At 57.3% G+C, this 18,341-nt stretch overlaps 1 protein-coding gene across 3 annotated transcripts in view; it reads right to left on the bottom strand.

Moving 5' to 3' along the window:
• Window positions 1–17,476, bottom strand: part of PRR5 (proline rich 5) — a 53,070-nt gene extending 35,594 nt beyond the window's left edge. The window contains exon 1 of one of the 3 annotated variants that reach the window (XM_070790564.1): window positions 17,306–17,476. Coding sequence is in view for 1 of the 3 variants with exons in the window: in XM_070790563.1 (XP_070646664.1) it covers window positions 16,259–16,299 (41 nt within the window). In the remaining 2 variants the exon portion in view is untranslated. Of the gene's footprint in view, window positions 1–16,258; window positions 16,393–17,305 lie in introns of those variants that run through there. The other 2 variants (XM_070790563.1, XM_070790562.1) reach the window with 2 other exon arrangements.
• Between the last annotated feature and the right edge of the window lie 865 nt (window positions 17,477–18,341).

Below are 18,341 nucleotides of genomic sequence, written 5' to 3'. Positions count from 1 at the left end.
CTGCTCCTTGGCTACAAACCCCCACTTGTCCTTGTTCACGATACACTGCGCTCAGTCGCTCAGTCGTACCCAAGTCTCTGCGACCCCATGGACTGCAGCCCACTAGGCTCCTCTGTCCATGGGATTTCCCAGGCAAGAACACTGGAGTGGGTTGCCATTTCCTCCTCCAGGGGATCTTCCCGACTCAGGGATCGAGCCCATGACTCCTGCTTGGCAGGTAGATTCTTGACCACTGAGCTACCTGCGAAGACTTGCTGGAGCGGGAGTCAGGTCCAGTCACTTCCCTCACCGCTGCAAGACTCGATCTGAGATTCAGAAATGCAAAGAACTTTGAAAACTCAGATGTTTGTCAGGGCTCATTTAGCCACAAAACCTGATCTGACCAGAAGTAAGGCTATTTAGAGTCTCTGTCTACCTGACGTGGTGGAGATCTTGTGCAAAAACATTCCCCAGGATGCTGCCCTGATGCCTTCCACAGGGCAGTGACAGCCTGCGTCATCATTCAAAAATAACTGGAATTCCGCCGTTACATCTGGCCCTGAGCGTGTTGGCCAGATAAGGGCTGGGGGATTTGCACAGACGCAAGATGAGTCAGAGCTGGCAGGTATGTGGCTGAGCCAGATTCCATCAGACTCCAAAGATGGCCTGTAACTTAGTAGAACTAGACACAGGTATATATAGGCTCTGAAAGTACCTGGGAAGAAGTAGTGATATATGGAGAATATGGTTACTATTTTGCATTCACCACTTAAAAGTCAATTTAGGGAACTGCACAACCTGAAAACTCCTCCCTACGTATCCCCTAGAAATGCTGCATAAAAAATTATACACGTCTAAATGCAGAGCTGAGCTTGTAAAAAAGTGAGGATAATCAACCACAGGCCAGAATGATAATAATATTAGTATTATCAATAAGAGATTCCTTATCAGTATCTTTATACCATATCTGATATTAATTTACATAATTAATCTAATAATTATTATATAATTAAAATAATAGTTAGATAGCATCACTGACTCAATGGACATGAGTTTGAGCAATCAGTGGGAGATACCGAAGGACAGGGAAGCCTGGCGTGCTTCAGTCCGTGGGATCGCAAAGAGTCAGACACGACTTAGCGACTGAACAACAGCAATATTAATTTTACTGAAGGCCAGCATAGTGCTTGCAATATACAATAATTCGATATGGAGTGATCTCAAGAATCTTAACAGAAACCTCATTTAACATGGAGCCAGGAGGCCAGAAGGGGGAGCCCTCACATCCTAGTACTCCCGGTCAGTCGCAGACCCAACAGTAAGAGACAGACCTTCGCATCTCCAACAGGAAGGTTACTACTCTACTACCCAGCTGGAGGAAGGAAGAATTTCTCCTTGCCTGGCAACAGCCCAGCCAATGAGAGACTGGGACAATTCAGCCAACGAAAAGCCACTACACTTGGAACTCCCCGTTTCCTCCAATGGACTCTTTTGTTTATAACAGCCCCTCCAAACTCCCCTTCTCTCTTATAAAAGAATGGTACCCTGGACTTGCCTGTGGTTTGCCATAGGTTGCACATCCTCAATTGCAATTCTTTGCTATTCCCGAATACACCTATTTTTGCTTGCAAAACAACAGGTGTTCTACTGTTTTCTGTCAACACCCTCTAGCGCTTGCAGCAACTCCAGCTCTCTGCTGTCCCCATTTCACCGCTGAAGAAACAGTAGATCTCATGCTGGTGGAGCTGGGATTCAAGCCCAGGCAGTCCAGCTCCAGAGTCTGCATTCTTCACTACTATACTCTGAGAGTTGTGCTCTAATTAGCAAAACAGTTAAATCACAGGAAAAGACTGTCAACTAAAAACCCAGATGTTAAATGAAGGTGTGGCAGCCTTGTGGGGGTAGGGAGAGGGGGGCTTCCCTGCTGGCTCAGATGGTAAAGAATCGGCCTGCAATGCAGGAGACTCGGCTTGGATACCTGGGTCGGGAAGATCCCCTGGAGAAGGGCATGGCCACCCACTAGTGTTCTTGCCTGGAGACTCCACATGGACAGAGGAGTCTCTGGAGGCGGGCTCCAGTCCACGGGGTCGCAGAGTCAGACATGACTGAGTGATTAACACTTTCACACGCTGAGACAGAGAGGTGAAAACCAGCAGCTGGGAGATGCAACGCCAGCAAGGAGGACGACGGAAGGCGCAACTGAGTCCTTCACAGAAAGCCAGAGGTCTCGGGGGCGGCACCCCTAATAAACAGGCAGCTGGGACAAAGATCTGCCTGGTGACGGAGAGGACAAGAAAACTTGTCTCTGACCACCTGAACTTGAGGCAGGGAAAATGCCTAAACATCTCCTGAAAATCTGTAGTCAAGGGTCTGCCTTCAGACTGGGGTGGGTTAGGCGGGTGGCGAGAGCCTAAACTGATCAGCATAGAAGTGGCCCCAGGCTGTGCTAGCCCCAGGCTTCTAGCAGAGTGACCACAAAGCTGCTCTGGAGGGGCAGGTGCACAAGCCAGGGCTCCGGGGTTTCCACGGATAAAGCCTGGATGGAAGTAACCTCATGACCCAAATTATACAACACACAGGGAAACAGGCCACCACGAGGCAAGGAAAGCCAACACACAAATGTCGGGGTGAAATTCCTAGAGCTTCAGCCAAGAAACTATTGGAAAGACTGTAACACGAATTTAACATAATCAAAGACAAAAGAAAGCAGGAATAAGACACAATGTCATAAAATTCGGGGCTGTTGCTGAAGCTCCAAAACTTTGCCACCTGATGCAAAGACCTGACTCACTGGAAAAGACCCTGATGCTGGGCAAGACTGAAGGCCAAAGGAGAAGGGGGCGGCAGAGGATGAGATGGTTAGGCGGCATCATCAACTCAATGGACGTGAATTTGAGCAAACTCCAGGAGATAGTGGAGGACAAAGAAGCAGGCAAAGAGTCAGACACAACTCAGCTACTGAACAACAACAGCAGCAGCAACCCACTTAGTGGGCGCCTCCCCAGGTGTAAAATGGAACGGAGACACCTACGCCACCTCAGCGCTGACTTCCCTGTCCTGCCCTGCGTTCTGCAGTCACTGTAAGAGTGCCCACCAACTCAAGGGCCTGGCGTGTCTAGGAGGGTATTAGATACCGAGGCCCACTTCTGTCTGGGTCACGCTGAAAACATCTGAGTCTGTATGGAAGAGACAACTTCACAGTAAATTTGAGCTTTCTGCTGCTCCATGCCTAACAAAAGCCCAGTTGCGAGAAATAATATTCATGAGCTTGGTCCAGAAGACACATTCTCCTCCATCACCCCAGATCAGAGCTTGTCAAGACAGGGTCCTGGAGCTTTCCAGGATCTGTGAAGCCCTGAAACTGCATCCCTCCTGAATGTGAGTGTGCCTTTTACTGGAAGGGTGTGGGGAGAGAGAGGTGGTGTTCACAGGCTTCTCTGAAAGGGCTGAGATCCCCTCTTAAGGCAAAGCCAAGGAGTGAGCATGGCCCATCATATGGAGCATCTCTGTTACCCAAAGATTTGGAATGGAGGCAGGAAAACAATTGGTTTTTGTTTTTTTTTTGGCCAGGCTGTGTGGCATGTGGGAACTTAGTTCCCTGACCAGGGATTGAACCCGCACCCCCTGCAGTGGAAGTGCAAGAGTCTTAACCACTGGGCCACCAGGGACATCCTGAAAAAAGGAGAGGGAAGCCTGGTGTGCTGCAGTCCATGGAGCGGCAAAGACTCAGACACGACTTGGCAACTGACCAACACTACCACGTGGCTCAGTGACAGACTTGAGGTGAAATCCTCATGGATTTTGAAGATAACACATGAAACTTCCGTCATCTCAAGGTCATGAACCTCACAGAGTCCTTGCAGACCAGCTGGGGGGGTCCCTCTCCGTCTCCCCTGCAGTTAGGAGAGCCTGAGCGTCCAGCTCCAGACACTCAGTCCTTGGATACAGCCGGACAACAGGAGCACTGAGATGCTGCTCACAACATCAAACAGGGAGCCCTTTACAAGGGTTTCTAGGAGGATTGTCGCTTCAGTTTCATTGCCAGGAAAGGCTCTGTTTTCATCTTAAGGGCATTATAAAACTAGTGAGTGATCCTTTTTCCCTCTGTGCTTTGGTTGCCAGGAAGCTCACAGTAAAAAGCTCACAGTCCCTGCTCATATAGGGACTTGCTTGGTGGTCCAGTGGTTAGGACTCAGTGCTTCCACTGAAGGAGGCCTAGATTCAATCCCTGGTCAGGAAACTAAGATCCTGCAGGCCACTGGGCGTGGCCAAAAAAAAAAAAAAAAATCAGTCCACACCTCTCATGTGACCTCTTGGTACGTTTTTTGTTTTTTAATCCAGGAACATCTTGATAATGATGATAGCCATAACACAACCACAGGCATTATGAGCACTTTCTAACAGCCAGGCACAGCCCTGAGGGATGCAAATGTACAGTCCTGCTGGCCCAATACCCTCTCATGCAGGCTCTGCTGCTCCTGCTTCACGGACAGGGCTGATGAAGCTGCAGGGGTGCTGGTGGTCCCTGTGATACAGGAGGGGTGAGATCAGGGCAGTGGGGCATCAGACAGGGCATCTTCCCTGTGACCCGCACAGCAGGGTGGCAGCCGCCATCAGACTCCGCTTCCTGGGGAGGGACTGGGGGTTGGGGTGGACGGGGTGGAGGGGAGCAAGGGGCTCGGAGAATTCCACTCCCAGAGGTGTCTGGAGGGAAGGGACACTTGTCCCAGGGCCCTGGGGTCCCTGAGTCTTCCGCCCTCCTTTACACTCCCCTCCCGCGTCTGCAGTTCCTATACGTTCCCGGTCGATGAACTTGGTTTAAGTTTGGCAACCAACACAAGCAGCTCAGAAAGGCCATTTAACAAAACCCACCTGGCCCTCCTTGCCTGCAAGAAAAGCCGGTGAATACTGTAAACACGCGAGGAAGTAAGAGAAGGGGCTTCCCGACAAAGGATGCTGGGTGGCCTGGCTCCAACGCTGCCTCCCAGGCCTTCTGCACGCACCCTGTCTCCCAGGAAGTCAGGCCCAAAGGTCCCCGGAGTTTATGTAGCCCATCTGTCCATTTTATAGACAGAAAGACCGAGGCCTCGAGAAGGGGGTGGGGCATGCAGGGTCACTCACAGAGCAGGGACATCCTGACGCGTGGTGAAAAGGCTTGAATACTGAGGTCCTACTGGGTCCTACCCCCTCCCTCCTGGGGCAGCCCACCCAGGTCAGAATTCCCACCCTCATTTTTCCAAGGAGGAAATTGTGGCCCCAGGGGAACAGACCTGCCCAGCTGCATGGCAGGCAAGCGGAAGTGCTGAGACTGAGCCCAGCTGTGACCTGGAGGCCACACGCCTCACACTGCCACTCTGGAGGGACCCCCACCCCTCTGTCAAGTCATTAGTAATCGTGAGCACCAACGCAGGCCAGAGCCTGTCCCCAGAGGCTGCCATGTTCCCCCTTCCCTGGAGAGTCACAGGAGGCCAGTAACAGAGGAGGCAACGGGTGGAAGGTTCTGGGACCCCTGAGGACCCTGACAGCCTTGGGGAGCTCTGACAAACTACCAGAGGCAGTGACATTTTAAACAGGCCTGGAGGCATGACCTCACGCAGCAGGGCCAGGCTGGGGTGCAGACTGGGTGGCAGGAATTGGGCTGACCACGGCGTCCATGAGAACGCCAACTGAGCCATTGGCAGGGGAAGGGCCCTGTGCTCAGAGGGGCTCTGGGCTCTGGAGGGGACAGCGCACGGCCCCATGGACAGGGCAAAGGCAGGAGGCGGCCTTCTGGGTGGGGGTGTTGTGTGTGGGCTATGGCTGGTGCTCAGATGGGCAAGGTCTCTCTCCAGGCCGAGGCGGAGGGGCATCACAGGGGCAGGAATGCAACATACAGAACAGAGGATGGAGATGAAGCCTGGAGAGGCGGGAGCCAGAGCTCCAGGGGCTGGGAGGACCGTGGGCACCACAGTGTCGCCTTGGGGTGCGAGAGGGGGTTGGGAGGGGAAGGTTTCAGGAAGGACCCCGGGGTGAGTCTTGAGTTGCCCAGGTATTCTATAGAGTGACTACCCTTCTCATGCCCCAAATCTGGACCATCCAGTAAGGGCCTGAGCTCGGGATTCCTGCCCCGAGTTCCTACTCTGCTTTCCCCGGGCGGGGGGCACTTAGAGTTGAGCCTGAGAAAAGTCAGTGTCCCCTCCACCCTGAGCCACAGGGGTGCCCTCCACCATCCTCTGTCCTGCTTGCCTGTGACCAGGGACGGGGGCTGGCCCCCGACGCCCCCCATTTCTGGGATCTGTAAGTAATCAATCCTGTGACTTGGCTGTCTCAGTGTGAGCGTATTGAAACCGCGGCGTCAGGGGTCCCAGGCCTCGGCTGGATGACTTGCCAGCCACACTAGGGTCAGGGAAGGGCCTCCCCATGAGTCTGCAGGCCGCCCAAGTGACCGGCCTAGGCAGGGGGGCACAGCCCGAGGGGGCCGGGCCGGAGCGGGCACAGGGACTCGGTGCCCTGGCGTCTACGCCTCCTGGCAGCCTCCTGTGGGGCGCTGGGTGTGGGAGGGCGGCCCTGCCCAGCCCCTGGCCTGACCCCCGAGCGGCTCCTCACTCAGGTCTTGGCAGTTTCTGGTTTTGAGTCACAGATGCCCGGGCTCTTTCTCTGTGGTTCCTTGTGTGGGTGGCAGAGGGGGTGGGGACTGAGGTGAGAAGTCCGCCTGGGAGGGAGACTGCTGCCTCCACTGCACGCCGCCTGGCGCCTCCTGCACTGGCTGGGCCCTCGGGATTTCCCCAGACTTGGGGGCAGGGGACAGGAGGGGGCTCTCCTGGGCTCCGCCGCAGGGATGAGACAACAGGGAAGCAGCCAGTCACAAGTTCCCAGCCCCTCCCAGGGAGGCTGTCAGCTCAGGGGTTGTCTGAAGGCAGGGGAAGGGAGCCAGGAGACTCCCTGCAGCCTCCCGAACAAATGAAAGCAGACGTCAACGTCCTAGAGGAAGGTGCAGTCCTCAAAGGCCAGGTCCAGTTCATGTCCACATGCTTGCCCTTCACTGTCTGGGATAACTTTCCCAAAGCCTGGTCTGGTTGGCCAACTCCTATGCATCCTGCAAAACCCTGCTCAGAGTGACCTCCCCCACCAACGTCTTCTCCACAAGCCCCGCCCCACCACACACAAGTGTGTTTGAAAGGCAGTACTGTCCAGGCCACCTGCTGCAGTGGCACATTCCCCAGAGGCTCAGAGAGCGAGATCCCTCACTAATTAAGGACAGACTCCTGCCTCCTTCCTTAGCTGGTTCCTGCAGTTCCAATCTGGCTAGCAGTTCAGTACTCTCCACATAGCAGGCCTGTCTGCACAACACTCCCGGGTTAAGGCGGGGTTGGCAGCTCTCTTCACTGAGGACACGGAGGCTGCGAGGGCCACACAACTTGTCAAAGGCCGTCTGCACGTTCCTCCTTTCCGCCCAGTAAGCACTTCTTGAGAATCTAATACACACATCCCAGCCCCCGAGCCAAGCGCGCGATCTGAACTTGACCTTTGGCGGCCTCAGTGTCTACCTGGCCTCGTAACTGCTCCGGGAGGAAGCTAGGCTGTGGGGGAGGGAGGGAAGTTGTCCTCCCTCTTCAGCGGGGACCGAGGCCCACACTGGGCACGCGGCCAGGCCCCTGGAGGGGGCGGGCAGCCTGCACTGGCTCCTCTGCCTGCCTTGTTCACCCCACTGAAACCCCCAGGGAGCAGGGGACCCTCACCCTTTCCTGGTGGAAGCAACGGAGGAAAAAGGTGGGCCCTGGCTGGGGCCTGGGCGGGCCTCTCTCTCTCCCCTTCTCCCCTCTTGCCCACCTATGGGTGCCTACAGCACCTGCCAGAGCTTCCTGTGTCAGCAAACACGCAGGGAGGAAACTCATCTGAGCTCAGCGACACCCCCCACACCCACCCCGCCCAGCACCAAGGCCTGCAGCCGACAGACCAAGGTGATGGCTGGTGACCTTGACCATCAGTACGGAGGCCTTTCCTCCGTATTGGCTGGTTCTTCTCTGTACCTTTAGGCAGCGCAGAGAGCATCTTACCTGCACTGGCCCTGCCCCCACTGTGGCTCAGTGGGCCCCGTGTTCCCTCCTGCCTCAGCTGGCTGGACCCAGAGCATTCACAGGCGGCTCCCTCTCTGACCCGCCTGCCTTGTTTCTGCCCCCGGGGCACACTGCCCACACTCCCTCGGGTCCACATCTGGGGTGGTCTGAGCTGACGTCCTTTTGGCTGCTTGAAGCTCGTTCCCGTAAGTCTTGGGACATCAAACTCATGTCCGATTTCTGTGGGTTCTCCTGAGAGCCCTGTCCCCAAGGTGCCTCCCGTGCTTACGTCTGTCCCCCTAACTTGCCACCCTGGGCGATGCTCCAACCACAGACAACAGAAATTGTGGACCCAGTGAATGTCAAGGGCTGGACTTAACAATTAACTCTACCAAGGGCGCTCACTTGGTCCAAGAGGTCACGTTCTAATCCCCACCCTACAAATGACAAACCGGAAGCCCAGTGACGAGCAAGGGCTGCAGGAGAGAGGCCAGCCGTTCAAGCTGGGCTCTGGGGACAAACAGACCTAGATCTGAAGTTTGGTCACTTACTGCATTTGGCCTCAGTTTCCCCATTCTGTAAAGTGGGGCCACAGCCGGGCCAGCCCCCTAGGGTCCCTGTAGAGGTAAGGGTCACAGGGGCTCCTTAGTGCACCGTGCCTCCCCTCGTGGGGCAGGGGGGTGGCCGGCGGGTGGACCCCCAGGGGAGGCAGCCAACTGTAACTCTAACAGGGGCACACGCCCTCCCCTGTCCCCATCACTCAGGGTCTGGTCCAGCCCCTCGCCGCGTCTCTCACCATCCTCACCTCACCCTTGTCCAGGTCTCCAGTCAAACAGCCCTCCCAGGCCCAGTGCACCTGCCTCCCTAGCAACTCCCCTGCACCACCACCCCCGGCAAGGTTCCAACTTCACAAGGCTCTTTAAGCTCCTGCTGGAAAATGGCCTCCTCCTCCAGGAAGCCTTTCTGACTGCCCTGCGTCCACTCCAGGCATGGCCAGGTGCTTCCTCTAGGCTTCCCTTTGTGACAGCTCCATCACACCCTGGGTCTGAGTCCCGGCAGCCTCCCCCATCAGACTGCGTCAGGTCAGTCTGATGACGAAGGACTAATTCTCCATCAGACTGAGTGTTCCAGCAGCAGGGGCTCTGTCACCCCGCAGGGTTCATCACAAAGCTTTCAACATACATGTAAAGTCACTGAAAGAACTTGAGAAAACTACAAAATACACGAAATAGTTGGAAGAGGAAACGAACCACCAGAGAAAGTTACTGCCCTCATCTCGGTGCATTTCCTTTCAGTCTTTTTTTTTTGCTGGGCTGTAAGCGTTGGATACCACCGTGAGCACCCCATAAACGCAAGCCTGCCTGCTTCTCTTCCATGAATAAAAGCTGGGCTTGCAGAATGGACCTGAGGCCTGACGGAGGGACTGAGTCTCTCGGGGTCATGCAGCTCCAACAGGAGGGGCCCAGCCCTCTTGACCCCCAGGACTCTGCACACCCTGCCCCACAAGTCTCAGTCCCGAAGTCCTTATTACCTGCTGTCTATCATCTGTGAAGACCAGGAAAACGGGGGTCCCCACAGAAACACAGCGAGTTCACACGTGGAGCACATCTTACAGATCTGCTACTGCCTCTTACAACACATTCCTATAACCCCAATCCAGCTGTGATGTCTGTCACTCACTCGCTTGTTCTTCAGACACTCCTCGGGTATGCCAGCCGTAAGCTGAGCCCTGGGACTCAGAGATGAATCAAGCAGAATTCTGCCCTTGGAGCCCCAGGCTGGCGGGAAGGAGCCTGGGGAACAGGTCCAGTGCTGGATGAAAGACAGGAGCAAAGATTCCAGGGCACGGGGGCAGAGGAGGGGTGTCTACCCACTCTGCCTGGAGTGGACGCAGCGCAGTCAGAAGGGCTTCCTGGAGGAGGAGGGCATCTTCCAGAAGGAGCTTAAAGAGCCAAGAAAAGCCCCCAGTGAAGAACGGAGGAAAAGAATTCCAGACAGAAGAAAGACAGGAGACAGTCTAGAGGGGAAGGTGGACAGCAAATAAGAATATGAGATGACCTCTGGGCAGTGACCCTGGAGGAGCGACCCAGGGGATGGCTCCAGCCACCCACGGGGCTCCCTCCCACAGCTGCGGGCAGCGAGTGTGGCTCCAGGGGCCAGTATTCTTCAGAACTAGGCTTGGAAGAATCTTCCACCTTCAACCTTCGGATCTGCAAGGGCCCGGGGCGCTGGCTATGGGCTATTTTCTGGGAGAACCAGCCGCAAGGCCTGCTGGGATCTCTCTGGAAACCAGACCCATCCCAAAGGCCAATGAATGCTGTCAGGCCAACGTGAAGATGTGATGGACCACAAGGACACAGGTGCGATCCTCGCTTGAGAAAGCAGGGTGCCCCCCACCCCCTTCACACATGGGAGACGTAGGCTCAGAGAGGCGGAGAACCCGCCAGAGGTCACACAGCACGCAAGCAAGCAGTACGTGGGCCCAGGCCCAGAATCCAACTCTCTCTGGCTCCAAGGGGGGGCCCCCCACCACAGCCCCAGTGTCCCCCACTGGTCCCCAGGCCTGGCCACCACACCCAGAATGCATTTTATGAACGAGCGAACAAAAGAATCCGAAAGCCCCGTCCTTCTGCCCACAGCAAGCAGGAGCCATCTGCTACTGGTTTTTGTTGGTGCTGTTATTCTGCAAATGAAAAGCACAAACCCGAAGTCACAGCGCGGTGTCACCTAGGGGTGGGCAGAGCACCCAGGCCCTGGCGCGGGGCTGGATCGGAGTCCGGCACCTCGGAAGAGAGATCGAACAGCCAAGGGCTGAATCTGTGCTCGGCCACCCTCTGCCTGAGACCCACCCCGTTGCATCCCTGCTCTGTGCCTCGGGGTCTCCGTCACTAAACGGGGGTGCCAGGGACCTACCTCGCCAGGGGCAGTGAGGACTGAGGAGCTGGGGTCCCGTAGGGGTGGGTGCAGGGGGACCCCGTCCGGCTGGCCGCCTCTGCCCGTGACCCTGGCCGCCGAATGAGCTCTGAATCTCTCAGCCCTAACCTTCCTGGATGCCCGGGGCCCTGTGGGCAGCTGAATGGTTTACGTATTATGAGGCCTGCATGTGGCCAAAGGGCAGAGGGGCTGAGGAGGGCGCGGGCAGGCGACTCACAGGGCTCCCCCGTGACTCAGCGGAACTCCACGAGGCAGCAGGCCCGGGGTGAGCCGCCCCCAGGCGTACCCTGTGCGGGGAAGCCTGGCCGCCGGCATCTCTGATAAATATTTTATCACTGCTCACAGAGCAGGCCCCAGGAAGGTGCCTGCAGCCTCCGATCCCGCAGAGCACCCGTTCCTGCCCGGACAGAAGGACGTGGCTGGGTGAGGAGTGCAGGCGGGGTCAGGAGCCCAGACGGCTAGCTCATTCCCCACCTGGTGTCATGTCAGGTCAGCTCAACTCAGCAGATGCACCCCCCACAGCCCGAGCCTTACTCACACTCTGCTCCCCACTGTGCTGGGTGCTGGGCTCCGCCCTGCCCTAGAGAGCTCCGAAGGTCCTCTGCAGCACCCCCAGAACACCAGCACTCTACCCCTCAGGCTGGGTCAGACGGCCCATGCTGCCGGCCACTGCCACTGCTGCCTCCTCCAGGAAGTATTCCTGGCTCTCTTCTTTCCACAGTGTGGCCTTGGGCAGGGCCATCACCCTCTCTGACCCATTTCTAAAATGGGGCTGATGATCTCCACTCATGGGGGACCAGGTGAGACTATGTAAGTGAAACATCTCCCAGCTCTTCACCCACATGGAGGGAGACTCATTCTTTTTGAAGGGGCCTGAATGTCAGGAATGAAATCAATAGATACAAAGAAGTATGTCTAGGAGTGGGAGGCAGGAAAGTACAGAGCCCGGCTACTGCTTGCAGGGCTCCACAATTTTAACTGGGGAGATAGGACCTAAATAATAATAATAATAATAACAGCAACAGGAATAACAGCTACCATATTTCAAGACCCTGCTGCTGCCAGGTAACTGACATCATAGCCCTTCATTTACTCCTCCCAGGGGCCCTGGGAGGTGAGGTTCTTACCCCTATTTCATAGCAGAGCAGGAACCTGAGACTCAGAGAGGGGCAGGACTCTGCCCAAGGTCACACAGCTTGGCAGGACTGACCTGCTGTCCTGCTGGACCTCTGGGGGTGTGACCTCAGGATCAAAATCTGCTTTTCACATCACTGTCCACGTGGAGACGCCACCAAAAAGGGGATGGTCCAAGTCAGATGACGAATATCCACAGGATATCATGCAGCCAGTAAATCACCACTCTTTCAACTAGTGGACTTTTGAAGGAATTGGAGGGGAAACGCTCATAGGATTACAGTTAGTGAAAAAGAACAGGATCGGGGCTACGTGTGGTGTGATGACGTTATGGGAAAATAGTTTTACATCAAGACGTGTTTATTTAAACCAGACTGGAAACAATATACAAAATGATGATGCTCAGGGGACAGAGTTTACGGGTAAAACTGGGGCCTATTTTCCAGACTTTGTACAACACGGCTATGTGGGTTTTATAATTTAAATTTTCCTAAGAAATAGGGCTGGTCCACTGCAAGGATTTATTGGGCACCTTGTGCCCGCCCTGTGCTGAGAGTTTGCTCCTCACTCAGCCTCATATTGGTTCTGTGGGACGGACAAGATGGACAGCATCGTGAGGAAAGAAGAACCTGGAAACACCCTCTCCACCTCTCCACGGCTGGGCCTGCCAGCAGACCCAGCACGGCCAAAGTCAAGCTCAGGTTCTTCTCCCGTGTGGAGTCTCCTGTAGCAGGGACCATCACCACCACCTATTCAGGTCCTAGACTGACAATCAGCAGGAGCTCATGAGGTAGTGAGCTTCCCGTCATGGGAAAAAATCAAGCAAGGGGCTTCATGTCTCTCCACCAAGAAGTGGCCTCAGTAGCTGGTTTTCAGCCCATCTTAATCAGACCTAAAGACTTACCACCTGTGTGACCCTGGACACGATCCTGACCTCTCTGGTTTGCCCTCTCATCTGATACAATGACCTCATGAAGCCCCTGAGGGTTAAATGAGGGCAAATACAGAAGACACTTCCCAGATACCTGTCAAGGGCTATATTGACTATTATTATTTCCTGGCATTACCTATCCACCAGGGGAAGCTAAGTAGTGCAGATATAAAAATTCCCATTTCACAGGTTTGAAAACTGAGGCACAAAGAAGCCACTGCAGACTCAAACGGGTATAAGTGGCTCTAGGCAGACTGATTTGGCTGGAGAGACTGTTTGGCAACACAAAGAAGGCCTTTAACCGGTCTAGCCGACGGCACAGAAAGCAAAACTTCAAGAACCTTCTATAGCAGGACCCCCCGCTGGGGTCGGCGAGCCCATGGCGGCAGCTCCTGACGGTGAGGCGTCTTGGTGACACTCCCTCACCTTAAGGCACGTAGCATCGTGGAAAGCGGCAAGCACACCTCAAGCCAGAGACCCTCAAGCTCAAGCCCCAGCGCTGTCTCTTGCTGCCAGGGTCTCTGGGCAGCTCTTGGCCTCTCTGGGCCTTAGTCTGCCCCTCTATTAACTGGGCATGGCCATGATTGCCTTCTGGGTTGGCTGGGATGGTGGCTGGGATGGTGGCTGGGGAAGACTCCGCACAGGGCCTGGCACACGGTTAAGTGCTCAGGTAATGGCCAACCCCTCCTTTGGAGGTGAGTCCACGCTTTGGAGTCAGAATCCCGGAGGGCAATACCTGTTGCTGCAACAAACCACACAGATTTTCTAGATAACCTTTTCAGAAGGCACTTGGGCCCAGCCCCTCCCCACTGGCCTCTGGGTTTGGTCGGCGGTAACGCAGTAGCAAACCTGTCCTCGGTCCCCTCTGCTCTCCCCAGAGGGTAGAAATGGGGGCCGGCATCACGCGAGGGCTTCCCCACACCAGGTACTGAGGGGCCCTGCACACGTCTCAGCCCCCATCGTCATCACGTGACCCCAGAAGTGGGCTCCAACGCCAGCATTTACACTGATACTGATAGGAGGTCCAGGCCGGGCCAGCCTGACTACAAGCCATTGTCACTGCAGAACCACGTCACTGTGCAGTCGACCACGCTGGCACAGGGCACACGGTCCTTCTGGGGCCCTTCCCTGGAGCCACGTCGTCCTCACGAGCACCCTGTGTGGCAGGCGCTGCCATCAGCTCCACTTCACAGATGGAGAAACTGAGGCACACAGAGACGTCTGGTGACTTGCTGACGTCACACAGCTGGTGAGAGGAGAGGCTGAGGTTTGAACCCAAGCAGCCTGTCTCCAGAACCCAGGTCTTCACCTGAGCTGAGTGTTCCAATCCACACTACGCAAATGAGAGCACTGAAGCTCAGAGAGGTTAGGCAACTTTCCCGCAGCCACACAGCTATAAACCGTGCCAGGCGGACCTGGCCTCCGGGTCTTTAGCCTTTGCAGCCCTCCGCCGGCCCCTGCTGGCTTCTCCTCCAGGGCACCCAGGACCTTGGGCCTGGGGTCAGAGCCAAGTCTTATGGGCAGTGCCACCCAGGCTGCTCCCCTGAGACATTAGGATTCCTGAGTGACTAGAACTCTGCTCACACCAACTTCAAAGCCCCCGCCCCCCCAGGTGCTCCCCCCACTGAAGTTCAACTTTGAGACATAAAAGAGGGATGTGGTTAAAAGGAAAAAAAAAAAAGTTATACTGTCACTAGGAAGTCACCTCCTTGTTCCACTAACCCAGGTCGTTATCACAGCCCACAGTCCTAATTCACATCTCCCTACTCCAACCCTGGTTCTCCTCTGTATCCGTATCCCTCAGGGCCACCCTGGGCCTTGGGGTGAGTCCTGCCATAGGATGTCTTGACCCCGATTTTCACCCGCAGGACCACTGACAGCCCGTCTGACCCAAGAGACCCCCAACCAGTTTGTGTCTGTGGCCTCCCCTTTCTGGGTGGGTCTCTCTGCCTCCCTGGGGACCATCGCCACCAACAGGCCTGGAGGAGGCTCTGGGGAATGAAGGAACGAATGAATGACTGTTCCTGTCTCTCTGTGGGCATCTCGAGAGCTCTACTCCCCTCACAGATGTCCTGAAGATGATTTTGTTCACGTCCACGGATGCCCACCACTGGGGGCACCAGGCTGGGGCCCAGGGCTTTCTCCTTCCTCTCCCACCCGGCCCGTCCTGGGTTCTGCTCTCCTGACTCTGCCAGGGGTCGCCTGGGAGATAAACGTGCTGTCTCTCAGTGCTTGCCTTGAGCGAGAGAGCTGGCACAGGCACCCAGCCGGATGCCATTAAGTGCCGCCCGATGCCGTCCGGGCACTTCCGAGTGGCCATCCTCAGGCCCTTTCAGCCGCCCATTAGAAACCAAAACCCCATTAGCTAACAAACGTTTCTGCACAGATCACTTTCCCTGCTGATGAGAAATTACGTCCATGTGACTGTTCCCATCACCAGACAGGGAGAACAGATGAGACACAAGGAGTCCCAGCCACTTGCACGACGGCTGCCCAACCCCCCACCCCCCACATCCGAGGTGTACTTTTGCTGTGCCAGGACGTGGTGCCTCTTTGGATCCCGACCACCCCCTAGGAATTGGTAATGCTGTGGTTCCCAGTTTCCAGACAAGGAACCTGAGGCCCAGAGAAGCCGAGTGACTTGCCCAGGGCCACACAGCTGGCCAGCGGGGGTCCTGGGATGCGGATCCAGGCCTGCTTGGGTTTATAGCATCTGCCTCACCTCTGTTTAAACAATGCCTCAGAACTCCAGCCCATTTGGCAGTAAAGCTGCTGAGGAGGCCCGAACCTCCTCTGATCGATCGGACCTGGGCTCAAAGAGGGCAAGTGGCTTGCCCAGGGACACAGCAAGGCCATGCCCCGAGGATGGGCTCCTCTTGGGTCCGCCCCACCGCATGCCAGGCAGAGGGAGCCATGTAACCTTGTCTGATCACCCAGTGCCACCACCCAGCGGTGCTCACACCGGCAGGTGCATCAGAAGGGGGGTGAAGCTGTAAAATGCAGATGCCTGGTGCCCCATCAGAGGTCCGGACAGGAGCCCAGGACTCAGCATTATATTAAGCACTGTCCTTAGAGAGGGTAGTCTAGAGTTGCCAGCCTCTCCTCCCAGAGCTCCAGGAAGAGTCGGGTTGGGCCTTGCAGCAGGTCTGAGCAGCCACAGGGAGCTCCCCTCCCCCTCCAGATGCAGTCCAGGGACTGGCCTCTGGGATCCCGGGGTGCAGCCCTGGTCTTGCCATGAGCATACCTAATCACCTGGACACGATGGCTGTCCCACGGGGTCCTCATGGCAGCTGCCTGCAGCTCTGACTGCTGCCCCGAGCCACGGAGGGGGAAATGGAGGTCGCTCTCAGGAAATGGCCTGGCCTAGCAGGGCTGGACCACACCCCAGGACCCGGGGACCAGGGACCCTCCCCCGCCCCAGCAAGTTCTCCCCTACCTTGGCTCCATTGGAAAAAAAAAAAATCTTAGCGGTCAGGCGCTGCTCATGCCAACCGGGTCCAGGGCATGATCTGATTTTGCCCGAGGGCAAAGGGTCCAGGGTCAGATCTGATTCTGACTGGGCACTCAAGTGCCACCTCTCAAGGGATGGGAGGTGGCTCCCAGGTGGAGGGCACAAGGCTCTACATGCTCCTGCTGGAGGCGGGGGGGGGGGGGGGGCCCCTCTGCCCTCAGACGTGCCTGCTACCCCAAGCCCACCCCCACAGCTCTGCAGGCCAGCTCCCGGCAGGAAGGTGGCGGCAGGCCCCGGCCAGAGGCCAGAGGGGTGGGGCCCCGCGCTGAGCCCGGACAGGGCTCAGAAACGAGGTGTCTCCCTCCCTCGACCATCTTTGTTTGCTCTATTAAGGGGGGGGCCGTGGAAACAGAGGGGAGAGCTGCGAGGGGGAGGGGACAGTGACGGGGTGGAGTGGGGAGGGAGATCAGGAAAGAGACAGCTGGACAAGCTGCTGGACGGACATGCAGAGACCCACCCACAGAGACAGAAACTCAGAGACCGAGAAGCCGGCGGAGTGCGGCGAGGTGGGGGCGGGGGGGCGCGTCCAGAGAGAGACTGCGAGAGATGAGCTCCGAGGTCCCGGAAGACCGGGGTGGGAGAGGCTGGACCCCCAACCAAGGGGACAGCCCGACCCCCACCCCACCCCATGTCCCCGTAACCGACGCGACACGCGCGCGCGCGCGCACACGCCACTCCGGCGGCGCCGCCCGGGCCCCCCCCAACCCTCTGAGGGGCGCGCGCGCCTCCCCCGGCCCCCTCCCGCGGCGGGGGCCTCCCGGACCCATCGCCGCCGCTCACCTTGGTCCCCGCGCCGCCTCCGCCGCCGCTGCCGCCGCGCACAGCCGGAGCCCGGGGCCGGGGGAGGGGGCCGCGGTGGCCCCGCCCCGCTCCGCCCCCCGGGCCCGCGCAGGGCGCCCGACGCGGCCGCGGCCACCGGGCCGCCAGGGCCGCCGGAGGCCGGTGGGAGGCGGCCGCCTGGGCCGCGGGCACGCCCACCCACTGCGGTGGCCGGGGGGCCGGGACCCGCCGGAGCTGGGAGCCGCGAGCCGGGGGTGCCCTCCCCGGATCCCCCCATCCGGGTGCACTGCGCGGGCTGTGGGCGGCGCCCGCCGGGGAAGGGGGCGTCCCCGGCCACCCGGGCGGTCCCATCGGATCTCCGGCCAGTAATCCGTCTCTTCTCGGCGCTCTCCCACGCCCACTGAGAGCCCCCTCCCCAAGCCGCAGCCTGTGCGGGGTACCGGGAGCTGAGAGGAAAGATCAGACGCTCAGATTCAGTCCCTGCCCTGGGGCTTGGGGTTTTGCGGGGGGGTGGAGTGGGGGCGTGGGGTGGGGCAGAGAGGGGAGGGATGGGACAGACAAACTCTTCCAGCATCTAAATATCCCAGGGCTTGCAGTCATCAGAGTGGCCGACTGCTTCACGGGCATCACCCTGGAACTTAATAGAAACTGGAAATTCTCTGCCTCACCCAGACCTACAGAAACTGGGGATGGAGCCTAGGAACCTGGGGTTTAGCAAGCCCTCCTGGTGATTCCCCAGCTCCCAGGATGTTTGAAAAGTTCCACTGCAGTGGAAATAGCCAACACCCCAATACCCCACACCCAGCACCCTACACCCAGCGCCCAGGTCCACACCCGAGTGTCTAAAAAGGATTCTTTTCACCCTTCACTTAAAGACACTACCCTTGTCTCCCTTTTGACACTGTGTTGGGGGGTGGGAGGGACTCCTGGACCAGACTTCTCTGGCAGGGTTAGAGTAGCAGGCAGTGCTGGTTGGAAGCCGAGTTACTGAGCACTGCCAGGGCCAGCCGGCCTGGCTGGGGTGGGCTGGCAGAGA

Source organism: Bos indicus, chromosome 5, assembly GCF_029378745.1.
Source record: "Bos indicus isolate NIAB-ARS_2022 breed Sahiwal x Tharparkar chromosome 5, NIAB-ARS_B.indTharparkar_mat_pri_1.0, whole genome shotgun sequence".
NCBI classification, from domain to species: Eukaryota; Metazoa; Chordata; class Mammalia; order Artiodactyla; family Bovidae; genus Bos; species Bos indicus.
This window is presented reverse-complemented; position numbering and strand designations above follow the sequence as displayed.